This window comes from Pangasianodon hypophthalmus, chromosome 25, assembly GCF_027358585.1.
Source record: "Pangasianodon hypophthalmus isolate fPanHyp1 chromosome 25, fPanHyp1.pri, whole genome shotgun sequence".
Classification (NCBI taxonomy): Eukaryota; Metazoa; Chordata; class Actinopteri; order Siluriformes; family Pangasiidae; genus Pangasianodon; species Pangasianodon hypophthalmus.
In genome coordinates this window covers 10,009,477-10,037,406 of record NC_069734.1, presented here as the reverse complement: position 1 = coordinate 10,037,406, position 27,930 = coordinate 10,009,477, and the positions used below count along the sequence as shown (strand labels likewise).

The window sequence follows — 27,930 nt, the reverse complement described above, 5'->3', positions numbered from 1 at the left end:
TTGACTTGGCCTCCAAATTCCCCAGATCTCAATCCGATCGAGCATCTGTGGGATGTGCTGGACAAACAAGTCTGATCCACGGAGGCCCCACCTTGCAACTTACAGGACTTAAAGGATCTGCTGATAAGGTCTTGGTGCCAGATACTACAGCACACCTTCAGAGGTCTTCTGGAGTCCATGCCTCAATGGGTCAGAGCTATTTTGATGCCGCAAGTGGGACCTGCACAATATTAGGCAGGTGGTTTTAATGTTATGGCTGATCGGTGTACATACAGTGTACCTAAGAAAAGTACACAAATACTCTGGAAAAAAAGGAAATTTCAGACAAAACGCCTTCATTAACTGTGCAAGAGAAGTGCAGATTTGTGTCCCAAACATCCTGTTTTTCTGTTGCTTCGTACCTATACAAATACATATATAAACAGTATACTTCCCTCAGAAGCAGTTTGCTTGCACAGTTGAAGAAGGAATTTTATCCAAAACAAACTATGTACTATGCTTAATTTTTATCTACTATAATTACTGAAGTATACTGTATTTACTTATTTACACATACACACATACATGCATACAGTTCAATTCAATTCAATTTTATTTGTACAGCGCTTTTAACAATGGACATTGTCACAAAGCAGCTTTACAGAAATAAATACATTCGAATTAAATTAAATCAAAATAAATTGCAAATTTGTGAATTTATCCCTAATGAGCAAGCCTGGGGCAACGGTGGCAAGGGAAAACTCTCTGAGATGATATGAGGAAGAAACCTTGAGAGGAACCAGACTCATCTGGGTGTGGAAGATATAAATAAATATAAATATATAAAAATAGTGCAAATATAAATAAATCCCTTCTATAACTGTGTACTATATGGACAAATAGTGCAATTGTGCAACCAGTAAATTCATTACAGTTTTCACATGAAGTCCGGTTTGCTGAACCTATCCACTGTCCACTAATGGAGACCTGAGTGCAAAACTGCTCGAAGCAACCGCAGCCCCAAAGTCACCACAGCAATCATAGTCCCAAGCCATCACAGTACAACTGCCCATATGAGATCCCCAAGCCATCTCCATGGCCCCCAAGTGGCATCATCCCCAGCAATCCCAGTGATCTTCAAGCCGTCCATGTGGGGCCACCCCCAGCAGCACCAAGCGATCTCAACCGATGAGAACTCCAACCAGAAGAAGGACATCAGGATGCATCAGGTAGGTCTGGAGAGCAGAAGGGGTCAGGATCACTGGTATCTCAGGAGTAGCATGTATAGCTCGACAGAGAGAGAGACAGAGACAGAGAGAGAGAGAGAGAAGGAGAGATTGTTAGGTAAGTTTTTGTCCTGTAATGGTTAAGGACAATGTACTTTGCGTGCAGAGTGCAAGCAGGAAATCCGGCAAGACTAGCTGTGACAGCATAACTAAAAGGGAGAGCCAGAAAGTAATACAGACATGACAGCACCCTGGGACATAACGTGACCAGCCACTCCACCTTCAACAAACCTGAGTGAACGCATGAGAATGGGGGGGAGACAGCATCTAAACATCCCAGCTCACCTCAACACTCTATGCCTACGAACCCTGCAGACCTGCTCCTTTACCTAAGAAAAAACTATTCGCAAAAGGTTTGGTAAACGCAAAAACTATTCGCAAAAGGTAAACAAATATGTTTTCAGCCTAGACTTAAACACTGAGACTGTGTCTGAGCCCCAAACACCAATTGAAAGGCTGTTCCATAACTGTGGGGCTTTGTAAGAGAAAGCTCTACCCCCTGCGGTAGCCTTCACTATTCGAGGTACCAACAAATAGTCTGCACCTTTTGATCGAAATATATACATACATACATACATTACACACATACATACACACATACATACATTACATACAGTGTACCTAACTAAGGATGTGATGAAAGTTAAGCACAAATACAGTATTCTAGAGAAACAGAAGGTTTCAGACAAAAGTCCTTCATTAGCTGTGCAAGCAAAGTGCAGATTTTTGTCCCAAACATCCTGTTTCTCTGTAAGCTTTGAGTACTTTGCGAAACCTTTACACCTCTTCATAAAATATAAAGTATATTTATACATATACACACATACATACCCACAAAACATTTTATATGCCAACACATTAACACCTGGACATGAAATTTCCTAATGGACATACTGTTACTTTCTTGGTCCTTGATTAATAAAACTATTCTGCCATTGTGACAAAACATACATGCAAACAGTGAAAAGGGAGCACGCAACCACATAGAGCTCCCTGATGAAGTCCAACTGGCCTCCCTCCAAAACAGTTTATCAATATCAGTCTTTTCTATTCACTGTCTCTGTCAGCCTTTCCAGACAGATTGGTTACACTATAAAGCTATTCATGTGCTGTAAATTGCTTTGAACTTCAACTTTTTGTTGTCTCTTTAAAAATTAACTGGTGAGGCAGTGTATCTCAAGGTTGTGCCCGTCCTTCCCGTTCCCAGTCAGCTCTCAGTTTTCTGGGTTGTAATAAATTGTGCCATCAATTAAACCATGCTGACACGATGCAGAGTGGCTCCTTTTGAAATGTCAGGCAATGCGAGACCAGCATGACTGATTTTCACAAATGGCCACTGAAAGTGATTTGAGGAGCTGATAAACTCATCCCCCCCATGGCACACAATCTTATTTCAATGCAGCTTTTAGATTCGTGCTGCAGCTTACTGACAGCTTGGTTGATTTATTGAATGCATGGTATTAGATTTAGTTTTCAGATAAGTTTAATGCATTGAAACTGACATATGTTGACTGTATTTCAATGCAAAAAAAAGTTTATGTCCAGTTCCAACATATAAATAAATGATTTTAGAGTATTATAAATTAAATCACCATTTGCTCGTTCAGAGCTTTATTACAAAATTTGCATATCATAGTTTTGTCTCAGTGCTGCTTGTGACCTCAGCAGCTCTTAAACTCTTAAACTCCAAACTTCCATGTTTTTGCATTAAGTCTGAGGTTTGTGACTCATAAATGATCATTTAACATCATATATGTTTTCTGATATTCATAAGCTATATTTCTAACTGAATAGTGTAAAATATACAGTATATGTTATATATACTCAATAACACAAATGTTTCTGAATAAATTACATCTTTATTTTACATAAAATAAGCATTCTCTATATAAAACAATCATATACACAGGTTTGTATGAAAAGTCCCAAGTGCACACTTTTATATAAAAGCCACTAACCAAATACAAAAAAAACCCCTCATTGCTTGTGTAATGTGAATGCAATATCTATTACAATTCACTCTTTGCCTGTACAAATGCAGATTTAGTGTTTACACACGTGCAGTTCTACCAGCACCAAAAAAAGCTGATTTGTTTTTCTTCTTAAAATGCAGCAGTGCACCTTCTTTATTTTTCTCAAGTCTTTGCGCTCATTTGGCCGAAAAAAATATATAATGTAAGCTGAAAGTCTCTGAGTAAAGGTCAATATTCGCCACGCATATTCTCCAGATGTTCTGGTAATCACATTGAGGAGATGTCTGGGCTTTTGGGCTTGAGGTCGCGTGGCTAAAGAGCACAGGTGGAAGTTACTTTTGCGTTGCGCGCGCCGCCCGGAACTTTCCTCGCGCATGTGTTGCGTTTAGATTTAACGCGCGCTCCAGAAGTGAACACTGGTGTAACCGCTGTTCTTTTCAGCACCACCACAGGAACAAACACACCTGAAGCAGAAAAGAAAGCTTAATTAGTGTTGTGCAGTACATAATGCATCATTGGAAGGACAGCGTTGCCACTGTGATGGGTAGGCAAAATTTGGGAAGGCATGCCATGATATGAGTGTATTTTAAATATAAATTCTTCATCAACACCATTGCTTCATCATGCAATTAAAATCGAATAATCTCCAATAAGTAATTGGACGCAACGCATCACCACCATTACTTGTATACAATCTGCACCCGTTTAAGTTTTTAAACTAATTTTGAAAAAAGCATGGAAACCGTTAAACCTGTCTGGTAGCCATGCACAAGATCAGTTGTTTAAAACACAGTTGCACAGTGTGAACAGGGCTCGCTTATTTACCTGTGACTAGAACCCGTCGAACCATGCGGCGAAGTCCAGCAGCTCCTGTTCTTCCGAGTTTAGATGCTCGTATCCGCTCTCGTCAGAGGAGCAGGCGGAGCGGGGGGACTCTGGGCCAGCAGAGCAAGCGCTCGAGACCGTGGGAGACGGGACTCCGCACCGGAAGGCAGCAGACACGGCGTCGTGCTCGTCCAAAAGCCGCTGCAGCGCGCGGATGTACTCCACAGCCGAACGCAGCGTCTCCACTTTGCTCATCTTCTTGTTGGCCGCGCCGTTGGGCACGTGCTGGCGCAGATTCTGGAAGCCCATGTTGACCTGCTTCACCCTGTTCCTCTCTCGCTCGTTGCGCCTGGCCACAGCCACTGGCTGCTGCTGAGGGACCGTGAGCCCAAGAGCTCCGAAGTTCAGCCTGCGCGTGCACCTCAGGCGCTCCGGGCTGCTGCAGCGCTGCCTTTTCAGCACCGCGCGCTCCGGGCTGCCGGGAGTTGCAGCTTTCTGTAGAGGCGCAAAGCTGTCCGAAATCTGTAAACGGTACGCGCAAGGACTTATTTGTGTCTTTGTGATCTCCATTTCCGTAAAATACATGAAACCGCAGCTACAATAAAAAATAAAATAATTAAAAAAATTCAGCGAAGAAGTTGCGTGGGGCGCGAGACCGAAGGAAAAGACGTGGCTATACACCGCTCTCGTGCCTTTCGCGTGGCTCGCTCAACCGGAACGCTAGTGGAATTTTGTTGGATGTTGGTGGCACCTGTTCAACAACCGATGTGAAAGTGACGGGCGACACGCGGTCCCTTTTCAACACGCACACGGCCACATCCCACCCCCCCTGGAGCTGCACGCTCCACCGAGAAGACTCCGCCCTCCACTCAACGGCTCCCCAGCACTGGCTTCGCGAGCCGGGCGCGTGGCTTTGACCATTTCAAAAGAATCTATTCGGCGCCACACGCACGAGCCGGACAAATAGAGAACGCGTCACACTGTTGTCGGAAGTGAATTCCTCATATTTTTAGTCCAACTTGTAATGTTTTAAGTTACGGTTTGCCCTCGATTTCCAGATTAGACCTTTAAATTGTATTCTTGGTGATATTATGAACATCACTTTCAGAAAGCAAAATACCAAACTATACTTTACCTTGTTGCTCGGTTGGTGCTATCATGTTTTCTGCCTTTATCATGTATATTTTACCTGGAAAGCTTTCAAAAATAATTCAGGGTGTATAATTGGACCTCAAGAACCACGCCACTTAGGTATTTTTACAGCTCAGTTGCTGGGTTTAGCTTGCTGACTCCACGTGACTCAGAATTGGGTTTATATTATTGGGCTACTCAGAACGTTATGTTTTGGAAGCGGACCTGAAAGGGAACAGGCACGCGCTGGGTCAAGATACATTTGCTGGAATTTTCCACTACCTGTGGAGACAGAGCAACAACAAGGAAAAGTCTTTATTTAAAAAAAAATAGAAAAGAAAGAAAGTCAGCTGTAACGGTAAGAAAGTTTTTGTTCATATTTAACTTCATTTATAAATTAGTATAACCTTTCAAAATTCTATTTCTGAATACATTATATAGGTAAGAACGTTTTTAACAGTTTTATAGCAGTTTGGCCTAATAGCCAGTGTTAGCCTGCTGACAAAAAGTACGCTATAGCTAATCTTATCTGAGGGAAAAAAATATGGCACAAGTTGGCTTCTTGTAATAAATAAGAAATGTAAGAACAGTTTAAAGAATATATTAAAAATTTTCCACTATTATATTTACAGTTATTACATTAATTTACCTCATTTTGGGCTGCTACATACCTATTCATATTACTTCTACCTAGTTAAAAATGACCTTGTGTTTCCTCTGTAACACTGTCTCGGATTATCGGCTAACACTAGAGTCAGGTTCATTCTAGTCTTGCTTTTGATAGCTATTTGTTGCTCATGATTTCAAAAAGTATGTAGATATGATATTATCATGTTTTAGATGAGTAGGGCTGCTTTTCAGATGTTTCTGGAGGGAAAAAGCACTGCCTGAAGTTTCTTTTTGCTGATATGGACAAAAAAAAATTCACACAATGCACACACTGTAACCATAAAACCTTGGGTGTCTGTCTACAGCTCAGCAATGTAGTCATTTTTACCCACAAGCTGGGTCAACATTCTAACCCACGCTCACTGGTTTACTCCATTTAGTCCATTCACTGGATTTCAAAATTGACCCAAATTGGGTTATTTTTAACCCAGTAATATTCAGAGTGTAGTCTAAAAGTTAATTCAAGGTACACCACAAGGAAACAATACATAGTAAAGGTACAAAACATGCACCCTTGATGGTACCACGTCAGTGACAGGAAGAGTAGTTTGGTACCATTTATTTTTGATTCCATATTGTCCAATGTCCATATTCTATGCTTTTACATAGATAAACTAGAAGTTTTAACAAGTTAAATACAGAACTATGATCATCTTTAGGCTACCAGTTGACTAAGGCCAGGGGCGGCATGAAGGAGTTAGGAGGATTCCAATGGCCCTGAAGATAAAGATTGCACCTTTGTTGTGTTTTTTTATGTTTAGTGAATGATTCTTAATTCTTAAGCAGAAAAACTTAATTCATTCAGCAATAATCAAAGATTAATTTTAGATAAAGTGACAACAGCAATACATCTAACATCATAACATCATGTGACATCCGTCCCCCTAACCCCCAAGCCCCACCCCTCCCCCCCCCAACTCCCAAGTGGGTCCTTCCGGTTTAGCCCAGTTACAGTCTGTAAGAATTGTTAGGCTTGATTCGAATGAAGAAAAAATGTATAAGTCAGGTTTTCAGTAGTACCAGCAAAAAAGAACAGCAAATAGCATGGGAAACAGTATGTTGCTCCATTTTCCCAGAGACATTAGTGGTTTATCAAGACATACTGGAGTAAAATTACAGTATTTCTGCCATCATTGATAGTATGAGTAGAGTCAGTTGGTCCGATGTGAAGGAGTGTGCTGATGTCGACATTACTTGAGGAATTTTTACATCTAATTTTATTCGGGGAGTGAATAAGTTAACACCTGTTAAAACCTTTAGGATGAAACACAGTACAGAACCAGGGAAGAGGGAGGACATTTTAGAGGTAATTGGGATGAGAAATTCTTTCTTGTTTAGGTTTAAGAACAAAAGGGACAATATGACTTACGTGCAGTATAAGAAATTACCAAATAAAGCAAAGAGGATGATTATGGAAGCCAAAAAAATCCTTTTTTTAAAGAACAAAAGTAATTGAATATAAAGATGATCCTCAGAAGCTTTGGAAGACACTAAAGGGGTTAGGGTATAGTAAGCAGTAAACAACTATAACTACAAAGGTTAGTTTAGATATTCATGGTACGATTACTTCTGATAAAAAGAAGGTGGCCGAATATTTAAATACTTATTTTACAACAGTTGCTACCAGTTTAGTTGAACAAGTTCCCAGACATTCAGGTATTTATAATGAGCAGCAAGTACAAACTTATTATGATCAACATGGTATCCAGCCTGAATACTTTTCTTTCAATAAGGTTAATGAGGCCAAGGTCTGTAAGATGTTAAATGAACCTTACACATATTATTTATCTGGCCATTGAACAAGGAAGGGTCAGTGGACAGAGGAGGTTAAGATTGCAAGACTTGTTCCTCTTTTTATAAAAGGCAGTTAGACAGAAAGCGGGAATTACAGACCAGGCTCAATTTTGTGCATTTTGTCCAAGTTTATGTAAAAAGATTATTTATGAACAGATTGAAGAATACATTTCAAAGAACAGTATGTAGTATGAGCTTCAGTCTGGATTCAGAAATTACCAAGGAAACCTGTTCTCTAATAGCGCATTGAGTGTAAGAAAGGCGCATTATAAATAAAATTTATTATTATTATTATTATCTATTGTATTTAACGGATATTATTAGAAAGAAGGTAGATATAGGGCATTTCTGTGGTATGGTCATGGCATTTTGCTGTCTAAATTAAAAGTGTTAGGCTTTAGTGAGTTGGCCATTAAGTGGGTTAAATCTTACCTCACTGGAAAGTCGCAAAGAGTATACATAAATGGGACATGCTCAAGCCTTAAGTATATTGTGGAGTTCCACAAGGAAGTATTCTTGGGTTATTACTATTTTTTGTTTTATAGTAATCATTTTACAGCAATTTGCTCATGTGATCTTTTTCTTTATGCTGATGATGCTGCATTAGTTTAAGTAAGAAAATAGATTAAGTGCTAAGCTTTAAAAAGATTCAGCTTGGTTGTCTGACAATAAATTGTCCCTTCATTAAGGGTTAACTGAGTCCATCTTATTTTGTTCTCGAGGTGGGCTGAAGAAATCATTGGATTTTACAGTGACATTAGGTCAAGTTCTAATTTCTACTAAATCAACAATAAATTATTTAGGTTATCTCTTATATATAATATAATCAGTTATCTGGGGAGGCAGTGGCCCATAAAGCATTAATTAAAATTGGACCAAAACACATTCAACCCATTCAGCCCAAAACAAGCTGATTAGGGTAGTATTTAAAAAATACCGTATGCATTTGAAAGTAGATCATGGTCAAAAGCTCTACTTTCTTCCTGTATAAAATATAAAATTTTATATAAAAATAAGTTGAGAGTTAATCATAAACTTCTTAATGAATTAATTCCCAAATATCTACGTGATTATTTTAATTCAGTAAGAATCCTTCACAACTATGTAAACAGAGGGAGTACAACAAATACTATACCTTTTATATTGAATAGTTTAGTGGGTAAAATATAGTGGGTAAATTTTTTTTTTTATAAACATACAACTGTTATGTGGAATAAACTTCCTGTTTCTCTTAAACAGTTACAAGTGGAGATTAGCTTTAAGTATGCATTGAAGAATTGGCTGCTAAATAACCTGTGATATTGTGAAGTTTTATTATTTTATTGCAGTTTTTAATTCACTCTCTTGCCTCTCTTGCCTGCTTGACTACTACAATCTGTCATCTGATATTTTTTACAGGACCACAGTGGAAATAAGATTTTGGGCTTTCATCCTTGACAATTTTAAATGCTTGTAAGTTCTGTATGAATGCAGTCTTATATGTGTTTTATATAATTGTCAAATCTATCTATCTATCTATCTATCTGTCTATCTATCTATCCACTTTATTCTGGTCAGGGCTGTGGTGGACCCGGTGCCTATCCCGGTAACCCTGCGCACAAGGCGGGAGAATTCCCTGTGCATTTGCACACTCAATCCACCTATCTGCATGTTTTCAGGAGGTTGGAGGAAACCAGAGAACCCAGGGGAAACCCACGTAAACATGGGGAGAACATACAAACCTCTTCAAAGACAGTAACCCACACTCAAGATTGAGCCCAAGCCCCTAGAGCTGTAAGCCAGCAACTCTCTCTCCACTGCACCGTTGTGCCACCGTGCTGCCTGCTATAGCAACTGCAGTTGTTAAATGGAAATTATGTGATGGAGCTGTCTAAATGAAACAAAACCCCATGTCCTGCTGCAAACATGAGCATTTTCAAGTTTAAAAATAGTTTTGTGCTAAAATTTCATGTTTTCTCTTAATCACAATATGCTAAGAACAGTCTCTAGCCTTTCCTTCCTGGTTACAAATTAAAACCAGAATATCTCCATTTTTCCATGAGTGAATTTCATGATCTGTGGTTGGTTATACCTCAGCACTGAATGGTCAGAAAGTGTTAATTATTTTTCTATAAGAAAAGCTGTGACTAGTTCTAGCTGTAATTCAAATTACAGGATTATATTAATTTGGTCATTCTAATATGTTATAACTTACACAGGGATTTGTATGTAGAACATTCCACTTAATCTAATAGGTAAATAGATCAAGAACATGTTATTTTATAAAGAAGAGACATATAATGCTGATATGGTGAAGCTTTTTGTAAGGAGATGTTTAACATTCTGTGAAGGAGTCTCAGGTGTCAGAGCATTGTAAAAGTCAGTAAGTTTTCTGCCATTGGAATGTCTTCAGGATAGAGAACTTTGCAAATTTTTGTGCAAAGAGAGAGAAAAAAGAGAGGCTGATGAGGGAACAACTGTTTATAGCTGCTATAAAAAGCAACGCAAAATGCACAATACAGTGGAAAGAAAATTAATACATGCTTTAACTATTTTCACATTTAGTTCACCTATAAGCTGGAATTTTTTCCTAGCTAATCTACACACAACACTTAACAATGTTAAAATGAAAAGCTAACAATAAAACATTTCTAATGTTCCCAAATGTTGATTCCAAAACTTTGTGAAGTGACTGTGAAGCAGAGTGGTGGACTAGGGAACTTGTCAAGATTGAGGCGAGGAAGGATGGAGCCAAGTACAAGGAGATTCTGGGTAAAAACCCAATGAAATCTGCAAAAAATCTGAAAATGGGTTGGAAATTTATATACCAACAGGCAAACGACCCCATAAATATTGCCGAAGCTACAGTGTAGTGGCTTGCTAGGATAGGTTAGCTGTTTAACTTTTAATGCCAGTGCCAGCATCAAGGGCTATATTCATGGCAGGTGCAAGGTTATAACTACCTACCTACCTACCTGCCTAAATAAATAAATACACAAATGACTAAATCAACATACAATTAAATAAATAAGCACAATTAAATAGGAGACATTTAATAAGTATTAAATATTCCATTCTAAACTTCTTTCTGGTAATACCTTATCAAATACCTCCTTAAAAGACCTTACTGAATAATAGCATTGTCTGATGACATTAAAAGCAGAGCACTTCAATAAAATGTGCTTCAAAGTCAGAGGAGTCCTGCATGACTGACAAAATGGTGTCTCGTCAACCTTTATTAAAAATGCACTGTATGTGTGAGTCTTGAATGACCTATACAACATTGTGTATGCACACAGTCTGATCCCAATGACTTCTAAAAGAAAATATCAGTCTTCTGCCAATAACAGGATTTCTTTCATGCATTTTGTTATTCTCACATTCATAAACAGAGGAAATCTGCTTATGTCAAAAAAATCTGCTGCTGGTACACATCTGGGTGAGTCATTGACCTTTTATTGTATGAAATGTCTATAATGTTCAGGTTTTTGCGGGAATGCCGGGGATGAAAAACTGGACAGTAGGCTGGATTGTGTTGGCTTGTCTTGAGCTTGGTTCCATACTGAAGAGCCAGTATCAACCGTCTGTCGTTCAGTGAGGGTTCACTGGTTTCAACATATAGGCTCTGAACAGGAGAGGTTCTAAATGCCCCCAAAGCAAGTCGCAATCCTTGATGATGTACAGGGTGCAGCATCTGTTCAATGGATTTTCTGGCAGAACCATAAATTATCCTCCTATATTCTAATCAGGATCAGATGTGTGTCCTGTATAGGCATAGTAATAATATGTAATAATAGTAATAAAAGTAATAATCCGCACCCCATTTTGTTTTTGCCAACACCTTAAGACATCTATTCTTTAGGAATTCCATATGTGGGATAAAAGACAGTCTGTTGTCTAAAATAAGTCCTAAAAACCTTGTCTCCTTTGCAACTTTGATGTGGTCTCCATCTATGCACAACTCTGACTCACAAGTAGCAACTCACGGCAAACAAGTCACCCCATTTGTTGCCTCTTACGATCAGCAAGAGGGTGCCAGGGACCTATGACCTATTCTACCAAAAGAACAGGTGAAGATTTTTCCAATTCTGATGAGCCTGTGCTCACTGAGGCCTCAGATTCCTATTTTGGCTGACAGGATTGGAAACCTTTGTGGTCTTCTGCTGTTGCAGTCCATCCACATCAAGGTTTGGCATAATGTGCATTTTGAGGTGCTTTTCTACTCACCACGGTTGTAAACAGTGGCTATTTGAGTTACTGTAGACTTCCTGTCTGTTAGAACTAGTCTAGCCATTTTCCTCTGACCTCTCTCATCAGCAAGACTTTTCCACCTGCAGAACTACCACTCACTGGATATTTTCTGCTTTTCACCCAATTCTGTGTAAACTCTACAGACTGTTGTGCACGAAAATCACAGGAGATTAGTATTTTCTGAAATACTCAACCTAGGCCATCTGACACCAGCAACCATGCTACAGTCAAAGTCACAAGATCTGAGATCATAAATTTCTCCCATTCTGATGTTTGATGTGCAATAACTGAAGCGATGAACCTGTATCTGCATGTGTTGCTGCCACAAGATTGGCTGATGGCATCATTGCACAAATGTGCAGGTGTACAGGTTTTCTTGATAAATTGGTTGGTGAGTTTATATAGACAATATAAGCATTTGCACAGCTGATTAAATATTTTCGAAGGAGCAGGATGTTTTTTCCAAAGTCAGGAAACGTCCTGTTTCTCTGGAGAGTTTGTTCACTATGCTAGAATTGTCACTATATTGTAGTATGAGCAGTGAAACCAATATTTATGCAGATACTTTAAAACTTTTTTTTTTTTTTTTTTTTTTTTTTTTACTACATGAAATTTTAGTTCATTGCCAGGTGTGAGCACTAAAATATTGCCAGGCAATGCGTAAATAAATAGTTGAATTGCCATGGCAACACTGACAATGGTGGCCCTGAAAAATGCAGCCACACAGAAAGTGTACGTGAGATGAAGGCTTCGTGCATATGTGGCTGTTCAGTTTTGATTTATCAGACTTCAATACCTTCTACTTGAAGTTTTTCACAAATAATCCCTCCGTGCCTCAAGCTCATTTGACCAGCTTCATAAACTGAAATTTAAGTCTTAACACCCCATATAGATGGTAGGTGATTCCAGCTAAATATGATCAGTTATGGCAACAGCAAGTGCTTCTGGGGACCCAAAGTGGCTCACATGCATGCAGCCATTTAAGTTTCGCATAGGGCCAAAATCAGGGGCTTTAGTGTAACTGACTAATATGAATTTACCTTTACACCCAATGCAGAATAAAAAATAAATCATTCTTCAGTAAATGTTGAGCTTTCTTCTTTATTAAAAAAATATAGGTAGACACACTTAACTAAGTAAATTGTAGACACAAATAACTTCCCTAAGGAGAAAAGTAATATGATGACAAAAGCATGAATGTTCATGTGTACAGGTTTTCTTGATAAATTGTATGGTGAGTATATATAGCCTTTAAAAGCATTTGCACAGCTGATTAAATATTTCCAAAGAAACAGGACGTTTTTTTTTTTTTTCTAAGTCTGGAAATGTCCTGTTTCTCTGGAAAGTTTGTTTGCTATGCTGATATTGTCACTACATTGTGATATGAGCAGTGTGTGTATCCCAGAGTTGAAATGTAACCAGTATTAATGCTGATACTTTAAAACATATATTATTTATGAACTACATGAAATGCTGCTTGATTTCTGATAGCTGTGAGCACTAATATTTTCAGGCAATGCCAGAATAAATAGTAGGATTGCAATGGCAATAATGACGATGTGGTGCATGCAAGATGCAGCCTCACCAAAAGTGTATGTGAGACGAAGGCTTCGTGCATATTCAGCTGTTCAGTTTTGATTTATATAAAATATATTTATATTCTTTTTACTTGAAGTTTTTTACAAGTAGCCCCTCTGTGTTTCAAACCAATTTGACCAGCTTTGTAAAATGAAATTTAAGTTAAAGTTGCAATAGTTGATTTTTAAAATTTCTTACATATACAAATAACCTGGAAAATACATTCACCATCCACTTTATTAGGAACACCTGGACACATGCACATTCATGCAGTTGACAGTTGAAGACTGGAAAAATACAAGGCGATTTTTTTCCTCACCCTCAACTATTCAACTGTCTTTAAAAAAAAAAAAAAAACATTTCACTACATTACATCACATGTATGTAATATGTATGTGACAAACTAAGAACCTTGAACCTTGTCCAGTTTGGGTGAGCCTGTTCCTATGATAGCCTCAGATTCTTGTTCTTGGCTGACAGGAGTGGAACCTGATGTGGTCTTCTGCTGTTGTAGCCCATCCAACTCAAGGTTCAATGTTTTGTGCATTCTGAGGCGATTTTCTGCTCACCACGGTTGTAGTTTTAAGTTACTATATCCTTCCTGACAGCTCAAACCAATCTGGCCATTTTCCTCGGACCTCTCTTATCAGCAAGGTATTTCCACCAACAGAATTGTCGCTCACTCAATGTTTTTTGTTTTTCGCACCATTCTATGTAAACATTATGTGACTGTTGTGTGTGAAATTCCCAAGAGATCAGCTGTTTCTATAATACTCAAACCAGCACATCTAGTACCCACATCCATGCCACGATCAAAGTCACAGAGATCACACTTTTTCTTCATTCTAATGTTTGATGTGAACATGAACTGAAGCTCTTGACCTGTATCTGCATCATTTTTTTTTGCATTGCGTTGCTGCTACATGATTGGCTATTCGATAACTGTGCGAATGTGGTTTAAGCCATGGCCTCAGCATAAGTGTATTAAATGGCTGAGAAAACCCATACTGCCCTCTGGACCGGAAGTCTTTGGATGGGACTCTCATCAGTCATTTTGTAGAGACTCCCCAAAGTCCCTTTATTGCCCCCTCACCTCAGCTTGTTCTGAGAGAAAAAAAATGGCCTTTAAGCTCCCAGTGCAACCAGATAATTCTTGTGTTAGCAAAAATCATGCTGTGCTTTGGAAAAAAATTATTGACAAGAAATGAACTTTGAACTGTTTCAGTGGCTTTCTTTACATTATGAGTCAAGTAGATACGTTTTTATCACTTAGACAACCAGGTAAGGAAATGATGTGGATGACCCACCTTGAAATGTATGTAATGTTGGATAACTGTGCTAATCATGATAAAAGCTTAGTGAAAAATAACTGAAAACTTGTTATAAATAAACAACAGGACAGTGGAGGCACTGTCATAAATCACCATGAGTCGAATTTCACTTATTTCTAGTGCTTTAACTTGCCTATCATGCCGCTGAATGGCTGAGTGGGTAAAAGCTAAATACTAAAATGCTAACATAAGCCAGCCTATATACAGAGCTCTGTTTCTCACCAATGTAACAAGCAGAGTGTTTCAGTGGCATGGTTAGATGACAAGTCACTCAGGATAAGTGAAATGTAATGGTTATTAATCACCAAATACAATAAATCAGCACCTGCCAAGAGGGGAAGCTAGATTTCTGAAAGCCAAGCACAGCCATCCTATATTTAAACTAGCCTATAGCCACAATATTCACTGTTTATTAACAGCTAGAGAAATTATCTTTAGCTTTGAAAGAGCACCACAGATGTGTGCCAGCGTTGCCCAGTATTGACGCTAAGAAACAGACAGGTGAATAAAAATGCGCTTAGTTAGTTGGAGGAAGCTTTTGGCTTCATCAACTACTTCTGTATAAGAAGTGTCTGCTGGGTATATTGTAAAGCATAATTAAAGAAACTTGTTATACAAAGGGTAAGGGTGTACCAATGTATCGTGACATTATGTGACGCGATGGTGTGCATCATGTAAAAGTGCGATTCACATCGTGGAAATCAGCATTCTATGTTTGAACACCAGCGGTCCCATTCTCTGTATCCCATAGAGTTAATATATACAGTATTGTGCAAAAGTCTTGGTAGAGCAAAGATGACTACAAAAATAATTAAATTAAATGTTTCTACTTTTAAAAAAAAATACTGTAGATAGCAGTAAACAGTAATAAATGAAACAAAGTCAATATTTGGTGTAAAAAAAAAAATAGTAGTAGTCTCAGGTAGAATTTGTGCAGTTTTAAAAGGAAATTAGCTGTAAGTTTTACTGAGCATCTTGCAGAACCAGCCACAGTTCTTCTGAAGACTTTGACTGTTGCACTTGCTTCTTATTTTTGCAGCGAAACTCAGCAGCCTTCATGAATTTTTTAATTTTGACCACTGAAAAGTGTCTCTTATGTAATGTGCTGCTTTCTTTACTGACATACAAACATTTTTCTGTAACATTTAATTTTTTTTGCTGTAAAACTTATGTTTGGAAATCTTAAATGTTTTTGTACTGACTCAATAATATAGAAGTCATTTTAAAAAAAAGGGTGCCTAAGACTTTTGAACAGTACTGTATTTACATACAGTTGAGGTCAAAAGTTTACATATCCCTTTCAGAATCTGCAAAATGTTTATTATTTTACCAAAATAAGAGGGATCATGCAAAATGCATGTTATTGTTTATTTAGTGCTGACCTGAATAAGATATTTCACATAAAAGATGTTTACATATATTCCACAAGAGAAAATAATAGTTGAATTTATAAAAATGACCCCGTTCAAATTTTACATACCCTTGATTCTTAATACTGTGTTGTTACCTGAATGATCCACAGCTGTGTTTTTTTGTTTACTGATAGTTGTTCAAGAGTCCCTTGTTTGTCCTGAACAGTTAAACTGCCTGCTGTTCTTCAGAAAAATCCTTCAGGTCCCACAAATTCTGTGGTTTTCCAGCATTTTTTGTATATTTGAACCCTTTCCAACAATGACTGTATGATTTTGAGATCCATCTTTTCACACTGAGGACAACTGAGGGACTCATATGCAACTATTACAGAAGGTTCAAACGCTCACTGATGCTCCAGTAGGAAAAAACATGCATTAAGAGCCGGGGGGTGAAAACTTTTGAACAGAATGGAGATGTGTACATTTTTCTTATTTTGCCTAAATATCGTATTTTTTCATTTAGTACTGCCCTTCAGAGGCTACAGAAGATAGTTACATGTTTCCCAGAAGACAAAATAAGTTAAATTTACCCTGATCTTGAAATTCAAAAAGTTTTCACCCCCCGGCTCTTAATGCATGGTTTTTCCTTCTGGAGCATCAGTAGGTCCGGGGGCGAAGCTTTGTAAATATGGGCAGGAATGGGGGGCAGGCTCAAGAAGTTTAAAAAATATTAATTGAAATGTTGAATCCACCTACTGAACTGAATCTAATCCTGAAAAAAACCTGACTACTCTTACCTCATGCACCTTTAAGCCTTAACACCCTATATATATGTCAGGTGAGTCCAGCTAAATATGATATAGTTATAGGAACAGCAAGTGCTATTGAGGACCCTAAGTGGCTCATGTCTAAGCAGCCCTTTAAGGTTTACAAAGTGCCAACATAAGGAGCCTTATTACTACCAACTAATATGAATGCTTGTGTAGCATTTTAATTTTGGGTCAAAACCGTCATTCTGCATAAAACTTAAGAAAGCCTATACCTTTACACCCACTATAGTGAATAATTCGCTCCTCAGTAAATACTGTTCTACACAGTTGAATTATTCTTTTTCTTTATTAAATAAATATAAGTAGACACACTTCCAAAAGGAGGTATGTAATATGAAGACCCAAGACTATAATAAAGCAAACAGCACCCTCTACTGGACTGGGTATTCTCTTAACAAATATTTAAAGGCTCCTTCAATCCTACAGAGGAACAACCACACAAGTTACATTTGTTTCCCTATAACAATAACATTCTCATGAATTCTATGGTATATAATAATAATAATAATAAGTACAATGAAGGCAATCTTATTATATTTTTTCCAGAAGTGAGTGACAACAGTCGGGTTCGAGGCAGGTGCCATTTCTCAGGTGTCAGTTCTTCAGATCTGCATAGCTTCTGGAAAAAGGCAAGATTTGAGAATTTAAAAAGGAAAAAAAAAGCAGTTTCTGAAACAGTTTAAACAAATAAAAACATCTTAATAATAAAGATTACCTAGCAGGAAACAGCAGTTCAGTTCTGCGAGTGTGTCCATTACGACAAGTCATTTTGTCCTCTGGATCCCTGTTAAAATGAACAATGAAGTGAACAGATGATTAAGACAGTAAGTTTCAGTGTAGTGTGTTACCATCATCAGCTGTGCTAGTGAATGGAAGATAACAATTTAGAATCCTAAAGAGACAGTTTTGGGCCATGAATCATGACCCTTAATGGCTCCACTCTGTACTCACTTATAAGTCGCTAAAAATCTATCAAATGAAAGGTAAATGCACTGAACCATAACATACATGTTAAATTGTTCACATGCATCAGGAACAATCCAGTCTTGCCAGTCTGCCCACTCAAAGTAAGCTTTGCAGCCTTTGTGTTTGCAAGGGCTGTGCACGTACTGACACAGGCCTCTCCACTGCTGCGTGAGCTGAGCCAGCTGCATCATTATCACCTTTATCATGTCCCATGCCTTTAGGATATCTGCTGCGGTGGACACTGAAATACACAAAAGAATAAGCAATAGAAAAAAATAGATTTTTTTTTTGTTCCAAAATTTGCTTTAGCCTTTTATTATTAAAACTATGAGATTAATGTATTAGTCAACAGAAAGTTATGAGCACCAATTAACATGCTAAAATCATCACACTGGCCTGAATCCACACTGTGTTAAGGAAACCAAAATAGACCTGCCAGTGTGGTTTCTGTGTAGAAATTGTATGATATGCTGTTTTAAAAAGCCATTTTGATTTATTTATTCATCCTTCTATTTTATTATAGTCTGTGCAAAAAATATGTGTGTGATGTGTGTGATGATTTCCTCATGCACTTTAAATATCACTAATTTGTGGTCATCAACTTCCATTACTTTGTTAGCTATGTTGATCTTACAGCTTCAGTACTAAATTAAACTAACAGGGTTTTTTTTTTTTTTTTTACATTTTCATTTCAGGTAAGTGAAATATTTTGAGCAAATTATATTTCCACCTGAACCTCTGCTGCCTTCAGCATAAAATGGAACATAATATAAACCATGGCTTACTATCGCTGTGTTTGCCCCGGATCTCAATGAACTGATCTCCTTTCCCGGTGTGCTCTCTGACCAGGAGACGTCTGTTTCCACTGGTGTAAAGACACTGCTCTTTGCCGATCCAGAAGGTGAAGTAAATCGAGCATATCCTGATGACCAGCCTGCAAGGAACAGAAAAAAAACACATACAATCTTGTAAACCCTGTTCCCCTCATATAATAACCAAATACACTATATTACCAAAAGTATTCGGTCACCCATCCAAATGATCAGAATCAGGTGTCCTAATCACTTGGCCTGGCCACAGGTGTATAAAATCAAGCACTTAGGCATGCAGACTGTTTTTACAAACATTTGTGAAAGAATGGGCCGCTCTCAGAAGCTCAGTGAATTCCAGCGTGGAACTGTCATAGGATGGCACCTGTGCAACAAATCCAGTCGTGAAATTTCCTCGCTCCTAAACATTCCACAGTCAACTGTCAGCTTTATCATAACAAAATGGAAGAGTTTGGGAACAACAGCAACTCAGCCACGAAGTGGTAGGCCACGTAAACTGACGGAGAGGGCTCAGCGGATGCTGAAGCGCATAGTGCAAAGAGGTCGTCGACTTTCTTCACAGTCAATTGCTACAGAGCTCCAAACTTCATGTGACCTTCAGATTAGCCCAAGTACAGTACGCAGAGGGCTTCATGGAATGGGTTTCCATGGCTGAGCAGCTGCATCCAAGCCACACATCACCAAGTGCAATGCAAAGCGTCAGATGCAGTGGTGTAAAGCACGCCGCCACTGGACTCTAGAGCAGTGGAGACGCGTTCTCTGGAGTGATGAATCACGCTTTTCCATCTGGCAATCTGATGGACGAGTCTGGGTTTGGCGGTTGCCAGGAGAACGGTACATTTCGGACTGCATTGTGCCGAGTGTGAAATTTGGTGGAGGAGGAATTATGGTGTGGGGTTGTTTTTCAGGAGTTGGGCTTGGCCCCTTAGTTCCAGTGAAAGGAACATTGAATGCTTCAGGATACCAAGACATTTTGGACAATTCCATGCTCCCAACCTTGTGGGAACAGTTTGGAGCGGGCCCCTTCCTCTTCCAACATGACTGTGCACCAGTGCACAAAGCAAGGTCCATAAAGACATGGATGACAGAGTCTGGTGTGGAGGAACTTGACTGGCCTGCACAGAGTCCTGACCTGAACCCGATAGAACACCTTTGGGATGAATTAGAGCGGAGACTGAGAGCCAGGCCTTCTCGACCAACATCAGTGTGTGACCTCACCAATGCGCTTTTGGAAGAATGATCAAAAATTCCTATAAACACACTCCTCAACCTTGTGGACAGCCTTCCCAGAAGAGTTGAAGCTGTAATAGCTGCAAAATGTGGACCGACATCATATTGAACCCTATGGGTTAGGAATGGGATGGCACTTAAGTTCATATGTGAGTCAAGGCAGGTGACCGAATACTTTTGGTAATATAGTGTAACTCCAGAAAGGGTGGATTGTGTCATATCAGATCTGGGTTATTTTACTCTCAGCAGTTGTTGTTAAAACAGTCTAGGGAAAAAGCAGAAACTTTATGAAGTTGGCAGAATCTTGAACATTACTATAAGGAGGAACAACAGGACAAAAATATTTCTCAGTGAAGGATACAACAACCAATTAGAATGGGCTGAGTTCTTGCGATTAAAACTGTTATCTGGAATGTGAAGTAAAACAAAGGGATTGGGGAATAACTACAGACAGCATAATTTATGGTCTATAATATTTAATCATATTAATCATATTAAATATTACCTATGGAAGAATCCATGAGGTATCTCAGGGAGAAAGTAAACTTGGACAGTGATGTCTTCCAGGTTGTCCTGTCCCCACATCTGCATTACGTCCAGATTGTCTCTCTGAAGGAAACTCGGGAATAGACAGGCTCCTTTTGGTTCACACACATCAGGGCTTGATGGCTGCCATTTTCTGTTTGGACAAAACTCTGGGGCTCTAGGGTTGAGTTGAGCACTTTCTTTAGTTGGTAGACAAACATCAAAGTGCTGCAGCAGCCTGATAAGATTCCCAGCTTTCTTCTTGGTCCCAACTATCTCGTCAATCAGCTCTTCGTCATCAACACCTGACCGCTTGAGTTCTGCATGCACCAAGATTCTGATGGCCACATTACTCAGAGTAGCTTTGTTTGTGAAGTCCTCAATCCATGCGTCTCTGTGCTTCTCGAGTGAGTTCACCCTCTTCAGATCTCTCCTGGAAATCTCTTTCAGCATACTGACCAAATCATGTCTAACAATGGCCTGTGTCAGAATAAAACATATGGATTTGGAACTAGATCTACAAGAATGAGGAATCAGATTTTCAGTTTTTTGGGGGTTAATTGGGTTTTTCCATAACAAACCTTGAACAATGAGATAAGGAATGATGGTTTAACAAACACCATGTCCATCAAGTCTGGGATGTCCCAGTACCACATAATAATTCCAGTTCTGTGCAGGTACTGCAGAATAATTCTCAGCTTATCAAGGTCCAACTCATTATGACTAATAATTAAGTGGGCCAGGATTTCCCTTTGAGTCACTATTCCTATTGAAAACGGCATAATATCAGGACTGAGTATATACCTAGCACATTAATGAAATGTAATGCATCTAATGAAATGAAGACACTCACCATGTTGAGGAATATTGCCACTATCCAAGTGGTCCTGAATAGCATTTTCCACATCCTTGTAGCATTGTGGTAGTGTTTGCTCCAGGAAAGGAAATTTGTCTGTATCTAAGACCACTCCATTGATATAGTGTAGTAACCTGTTAATGTCTTCAGGTTTTTTGCAGTCAATGGCTATAAGGTCAAGGACCTATATACGCACATATAAATATGCAGAAGAGATGTGTATTAGATAAAAATTGCTGGTAACTGTGTTACACACACACACTCTTACCTGCAATTTGTATTCTTCAAGTCGCTCAATAACACACATCTGTTCATAGAATAGAGAAGGGTCCTCTAATTCCTCAAGGTTCTTTCTTTGCTGCTCTAAGCTCTCTTTTCGCTCAAACAACATCTGGTTCACCCGCTCCTCAATGTCTCTCTTCTTGTCATGCACCTCCATCTCATCAGAGCAGCAGTCAACATGAGTGCCCAATAACAAGACCACTGCATTTGGGACCTTGAGCTGTATATTGTTTATCCAAAAGCCCACTTTCTCTCTGAAACACTCAGCATCATACCTGTTAAAACATTAGCGCTGATTAACAAAAACTCACAAAAACTACAGATTGTTGTTTTAATAGATTTCGTCATAATAGGACTGTTTTAATACTTGGAAAGATCAACAGCAAGAATGACAAAGGCCTGGGGCGTTATGAAGACGTGGTGAGTGAAGTAGTATTCCTCTTGTCCTGCAAAGTCCCAAAAAAGGAAGCGAACTCCATCTGTATTGAGGAATTGTTGGATTTCGATACCCACAGTGCGATCATCTTCAGCCACCTCTACAGGGCAACCATGCCTCAGACTACGACACACAGTGGATTTTCCAGCCATGGAGGACCCCAGGAACATTGTTTTAATGGTACGGATAGTGAATGAACTTACTTCTAACATCTCAAAGTAGTTTTGAATATCCTTCAAACCACCTACACAAATCGTTTCAGGAGGCTTTCTAAGTGGGTTGCTGTTTGCTTTGAATTTTTCCAAGTTCTGTGTCTGAAAGAGAGCTTGTGGAAGTTCTATCAGCCGGTTGTTCTCCACATAGAGCTCATTTAGTCGACCAAGACCCACCAGAGGCTGCACGTCCCTCAGGCGGTTGTTGGACAGGTTTAGATAGATGAGGTTTTCACACTTGTTCATGTCTGATGGTAATTGCCTAAGCTTGTTTGTGCTCATCTTTAGAAACTGCAGTTTCTTCAGAGATGGGAATATGTTATTAGGTATGCTCTTGATATTGTTCTGATTCATGTACAGCCGGACCAGCTGCTGTAGCTCGCTAATCTCCTTAGGAAACTCAACAAGCTCATTCCGGCTCAGATTGAGCTCTGTCAAGTTTGACAAGCAAGAGATTCTAGTAACTTCCTTAAGCCTGTTCTTCTGCAGGTCTGCCTTGTCAACATCCTGGCCTTTCTGAAACAGATCTGAAGGAAGCAATTTCAGTCTCCTTCCTGCCAGGTTTACCTCCAGTTTTCTGTTGGAACAGCCTAATGTAAAATAGATGACAAAAGTGAGAATGTTAACCTGCTTATGATTTCAGCAGATGCTCAGATTTGATAAGTGTGTGTGATGAACATGCAGGGTTGGCAATGAATTGACAAATATACATAGATATATTAAAAGTAAAATGTAACTAAATTTTGAAAATCCAGTCATCAACTAAGAATGAATTGTAGCTGACAGTAAGAAATATGTTTGCTGGCAATCTGCAAGTCAGTTACTTTGCTTCAATTTATATAATATGAATTAATCTATAGGAATTCTACTTTATACATGTATAGTTAAAGATATATAAAAGGTGCTTACCATTAAAAATAGGCATGCTGATGATTAGCCAATACACAGGCTTTGACTGTTCCTTCTAGTTTCCTTTCTTCGAAATATGAAGTATTTCCTTATTACTCCTCAGGGCAGGAGCGTCATACTGACGTCATCCAGCACCGGAACATCCTCTTAACCCTTTATTTTCCCAAATTTTAATTATTATAATTTTTAAAACTAATGATTTGATTTTTTTTCACTCTAGTTTTTCCCCACTCTCAGACTTTAAGCTTGTTAGCGCAGACTTGAGTCAAGCTCAGACTTTAAGCAGCAAGGACCTTGTCAGTTTTACTTTCATTTTTTCAAAAGTCATCATAGTATATGTTTCAGTTTCATATTTCATAACTTATAGAAGGTATAATGCCTCTTAAGTACAATAAGCAAGGGGAAATGTACATTATATATTCTATACATGATATATATACGTCACACCAAAAGTTCGGACCTTGTAGTACTTTACATTTTATAACACATTCACTTATCTGCAGAACAACCCTGCACTCAGTGATGTACAAAACAAAACCAAGACAAACAGCATGAACCGAGGGGGAAATAGTTAGAGCGTTTACAAAATTGGTACTCGGCACAAGAAAGGTTTTTTTTTTTTTTTTTTGCAAAAAACCCAGAGAGTTTGGTTTGCCTTGTAGTATTAGGTCTAGGTGACTAGACTTATGGTAACCTTGAAGATTATAACAATATAATTTTATAATAATATAAGATTTTAGCACAAATCCAGTCATTGAAACAAAAAGACCTTTCAGTGGTTGACTGAAAACATTGACATGTTCTAGTTCTCCAAGTCCAGGCATTTATTGAACAATCTATGTTAATGCCCCTTTAGCAAGTACACTGCTGCCATCTTGTGGCCATATACAAAATATTTTAGTCTCCTTACAAAACAAACAAACAAAAAAAAAACAAGTTTGGTGCCTTCACCCAGAACCCGGTATATCTATTTTCCTTCTTCTTTGTTTCTTATAAGTGACCTTCTTGTCTGCTTTCTGAGTGTTTAGTATAAGGTTGCTTGTCGTGGCTTCTTCACTATTAGACCAGCTTGATTTCAAAAGGTATCTGGGCACATGCTGTAAAATAAACAACCAAATATGTTAATACATTTTGAATAAAATGTTAATAGACCTGTAAATCAATTATAAAGGTAATCATATAAAGATCCTAACATTAGCATGACAAGAATGTGTTAGGCCAAAAATTAATACATTTTCCATTAAGACAAAGTAACCTGGACTGTCTGAGGCAGAGTGGTATGTGTTCTGCTGCTTTGCTGTTGAACTCTCTCACTCCTGCGGGTGTGGACAGAAACAGCACGCTGGGCTGTACTGGAAGGTCTGAGACGACTGGATGTTGGAACGACTTCAGATAGCAGATCCATCATTTCAGCCTCAGCTATTTCGCTCTCTTCTCTAGAGTAAATGTCTTTTGTTTGACTGTCTTCAGTGGCACATTCCTGGCAGAACCAATCCTCAAATGGTACTGTGGCCAAAGGTGGACTGAGACAGGATATGTGGAACCTTCCAAAACAAAACAGACTGGTCAGTGTCTTAGTTTCATTATAACACCACTGTGTTTTTCTCCTCTAGTTGGACCTGTGTGATATGTAAGATATGAAACATGATGGAGTGTGCTGTTATAGGAAACTAATCAATGACAGGGTGATGTGATGTAGGCTGAAGTGGATACCAATCCAGTGTTTATTATTATCTAATAACGGCATGTACCAACATGTTTTATTTCTCTTACAGCACAGCAATTTGCCAATAAATACATTTTTATTTATTAAAGAACACCACAATGTACTTTTATTCTGTTTAGTTACATTTAATGTTGTTGAACATCCATGAAATGAGTTAGTTAATGTTACCACTTACATTATAACTCAACATCAATTTTTTTTCCTCGCTTGAAGTTAGTAAGACAAAAAAAAAAAAAAAAAAAACACTTGTCATGTAATTGAGAAACTGGAAAGCTCTCTGTCCTGAAGTCTTACCTCTGGAGATCTAATTTGCCTACTGAACCCTTCCTTTCTATCAGTACTGCAAATAATTGTGCTAATGATTAATGAGTGCTATAACTGTGCAGCAGAGGGTTTGAGGTCTCACCTTGAATCACAGGCAGAGCAGAGGAGCATCACGTGTCTTCGGTCACTCCTGCCACACTCCTCACACACACTCAGCTCCTCAGAGCTTTCTTCCTCTTCTAATCCCTGACCATCATGCGGCTCCACTGTAATCTGAAAACACACAGAAAAGTGGTATGTCTGATAAGTGATTCTAATCAATGTGAAATCTTATTTTCAGTACAGTATACTTAAAGGAGATAATATGTTTGCCTTACTATTTTTTGAATACCCTTTCCAGCACAACTTCTCTGGTAGAGGACAGTAAATTTCAGACGATCTACAGGGCAGGAATTTGTATTCTATACAGAAAAGCATCTATTAGAATTGTCCATGCCTACACGAACAGCATAAAGGCAGTTGTTCACACTGACAGCCCCATGTAACAAGACAGAATTAATAAGGGAAGAATAATTTGAATACCTAAAAATAATCTTACCTTGGCCCATTCAGTGATGCAGGCGAGGCAGTAGAAGTGGTCACAGTGTTGTGGACTCGCCACTGGCTGCCCGCTGAATGTGTTAAGGCAGATAAGGCATCGGACAGCATCAGATACACCTTCTGGATTCAAATCTTTGAGATGCTGATCACCCATTATCTATGTTTGAAGTAGAATATACCTGATTTAGGATAGTCACATTCACACAAAATACACTTTCCTGGAGTCTCAATCAAGTCATACTTTTGTGTTCTTCTTATGAAAGGCTTGTTAATGAGATGATGAGTTGGATCTGGTGTGATACAGCCACAAAAATGTGCAATGAAGTGAGTCTCTAATGCATGACAAAAACAGTCAAATTTATGTGTGTGTCAAATCTCACACAGACCTTATACTTCCAATGCATAAACCAAAGAACTTACTGTAGGACATACTTGGAAAAGATGCTATCCTATTTATATCACTATTTAAATCCACACCAGCTTTTTAACCCTTTCTCACAGTACACTGGCATTCCATTTCCCCCGGCGAAATGGAAATCGGCTTATCAGACATTTTCAATCAGTATAAACAAATGAATTATTTTCTATGCACAAGTCTGTTATAAGTCATAACACTGTTGGGTTTCTGTGTGTAGAGTATCATGACTCTGTGTTTAGCTGCTGGTGAGCAGGGTGATGGGAATTGGGAGGGGTGTGAGCCCCCTGCTGGGCAAACAATTCACATCTCTCCACAATAACATTGGTTCAGAGATAAAACAGACAGCACAATGAAAGCTTTTTGGACAGTAAAACATTGTATACAACTGCCACAATAAAATTATACATCTAGTAGGCTAGGTTAAAAAAAAAAAAAAAAAAAAGAAATACTTGTGAAATACTTCAAAATCTTAAAGCCCTGAGTGTCTACTTTCATATGAGCTATTAACCACTACTGTAGAGTGTTGTATTAAAAAAGACAAAAGATTAGAAAAAAAATCAACAGATTCTTTTCGTTTTTTTTTTGTTTGGTTGTTTGTTTGGCATCAAAGCCTCAACTTATTTTACTTGCATTTAATTTTTCGTCCCACTGCGTGACTGACTGTTTTGCTCAATATATTATAATATATATTAGAATATTAACCCTGCCCGTACAATTACACTTACATACTCTGCTATATGCAGACACTAATGACGTCTGCCAGATAGAAAAACAGAAAAAGAAAAAATAAAAAAAATTAAAAATAAAGCGAAAATCTACAGATTTACAGGTTTAATCTTGCCCCATCCAATATGTCGGGCGCGGTGTCGTATTGCAGTAGCTAGCAAAACGGCTAATTCTGCATTTCCTTGTTTCCTCAGAAAAGCTCTTGTGCTTTAGAAACTCGGGTTACAATTACGTTTGCTTCTTATTGAGCAGGATAATGAATTACAATACCGGTAAATGAAGAAAATACTCTAATATTTAGGCTACAGCCGCTTTACAAGCGACCAAGTTAACCAACCTGACTAGCCTCCTACTTGATGTATAGGTGAGGAAAGAGAAGCAATGATGTCACGTGCCTTTCGATGCTCGCGCACTAACAGATTACGTCACTACCGGTGTATTTGTATACAGAACGCAAGCAGCAGCTCCAGCAGAGCTAGCGGAAGTCTAAGCGAAATAATGCGTACATTTTTCTAGCCTAATGTTTACAAACGTACAACAATTTCACATATTAAATGACCGCGTTATTACCCGTCTTAACGAGTTGGCCTGTATCAGATATTTCAAACTAGAGAGTGGGCGGGGCTATTCATGCAAATGCGTAAGTAAGATACTGACTGTCTATTGGATAAAATGACCATCAATCATATCTTAAGCAGCAACTCCTGATGAGGTGGAAAGTGGCCGTGTCAATCAAGCAGGATAGGCGATTGCATGGAAAATGTCTATTTTACTTAACAGTAATATAAGCTGTATAATGTTACACAGTTTTCGATTCTGAGCAGCTCTGACATTAGTGGTGACTGTAATTAAAGTCACAGGTTTATATTAATGCCCTCATTCTGATATGTTATGGCTTCTACAGAAACAACTCATTCACAGGGACATGTATGGTGGATATATCTACATAATCTATACCTAATAATAAACAGA

The 27,930-nt window shown here is 38.5% G+C and overlaps 2 protein-coding genes and 1 long non-coding RNA gene across 5 annotated transcripts; 1 reads left to right on the top strand and 2 right to left on the bottom strand.

Annotated features, from left to right (window-relative positions):
- Nucleotides 1-3,040: 3,040 nt before the first annotated feature.
- On the bottom strand, nt 3,041-4,837 carry ascl1b (achaete-scute family bHLH transcription factor 1b). Its single transcript, XM_026937370.3, has 2 exons — nt 4,064-4,837; nt 3,041-3,702 (listed from the first exon to the last, which is right to left on the bottom strand). The coding sequence occupies exon 1, from the start codon at nt 4,646-4,648 to the stop codon at nt 4,070-4,072; it is 579 nt and encodes a 192-aa protein (XP_026793171.3). The 5' UTR covers nt 4,649-4,837; the 3' UTR covers nt 3,041-3,702; nt 4,064-4,069.
- Nucleotides 4,838-5,380: 543 nt separating this feature from the next.
- On the top strand, nt 5,381-9,687 carry LOC113540789 (uncharacterized). Its single transcript, XR_004577203.2, has 2 exons — nt 5,381-5,552; nt 9,215-9,687. It is a non-coding gene; the product is annotated as an uncharacterized LOC113540789 (long non-coding RNA).
- A 7,558-nt stretch (nt 9,688-17,245) lies between these two features.
- si:ch211-210p4.6 (malignant fibrous histiocytoma-amplified sequence 1 homolog) lies at nt 17,246-27,651 on the bottom strand. Of its 3 annotated transcripts, none has more exons than XM_026937361.3 (15): nt 27,296-27,651; nt 25,813-25,971; nt 25,592-25,675; nt 25,357-25,487; nt 24,480-24,768; nt 23,225-24,321; nt 22,035-22,905; nt 21,654-21,942; nt 21,383-21,569; nt 21,111-21,295; nt 20,510-21,009; nt 18,730-18,878; nt 17,987-18,185; nt 17,694-17,762; nt 17,246-17,597 (listed from the first exon to the last, which is right to left on the bottom strand). In XM_026937361.3, the coding sequence occupies exons 6-15, from the start codon at nt 23,238-23,240 to the stop codon at nt 17,573-17,575; spliced, it is 2,490 nt and encodes an 829-aa protein (XP_026793162.2). In that variant the 5' UTR covers nt 23,241-24,321; nt 24,480-24,768; nt 25,357-25,487; nt 25,592-25,675; nt 25,813-25,971; nt 27,296-27,651; the 3' UTR covers nt 17,246-17,572. The 3 variants fall into 3 exon arrangements, with proteins under 3 accessions (XP_026793162.2, XP_034155551.2, XP_034155547.2); XM_034299660.2 differs by having other exon boundaries at nt 24,539-24,768; XM_034299656.2 differs by lacking the exon at nt 27,296-27,651 and adding an exon at nt 27,060-27,287.
- Between the last annotated feature and the right edge of the window lie 279 nt (nt 27,652-27,930).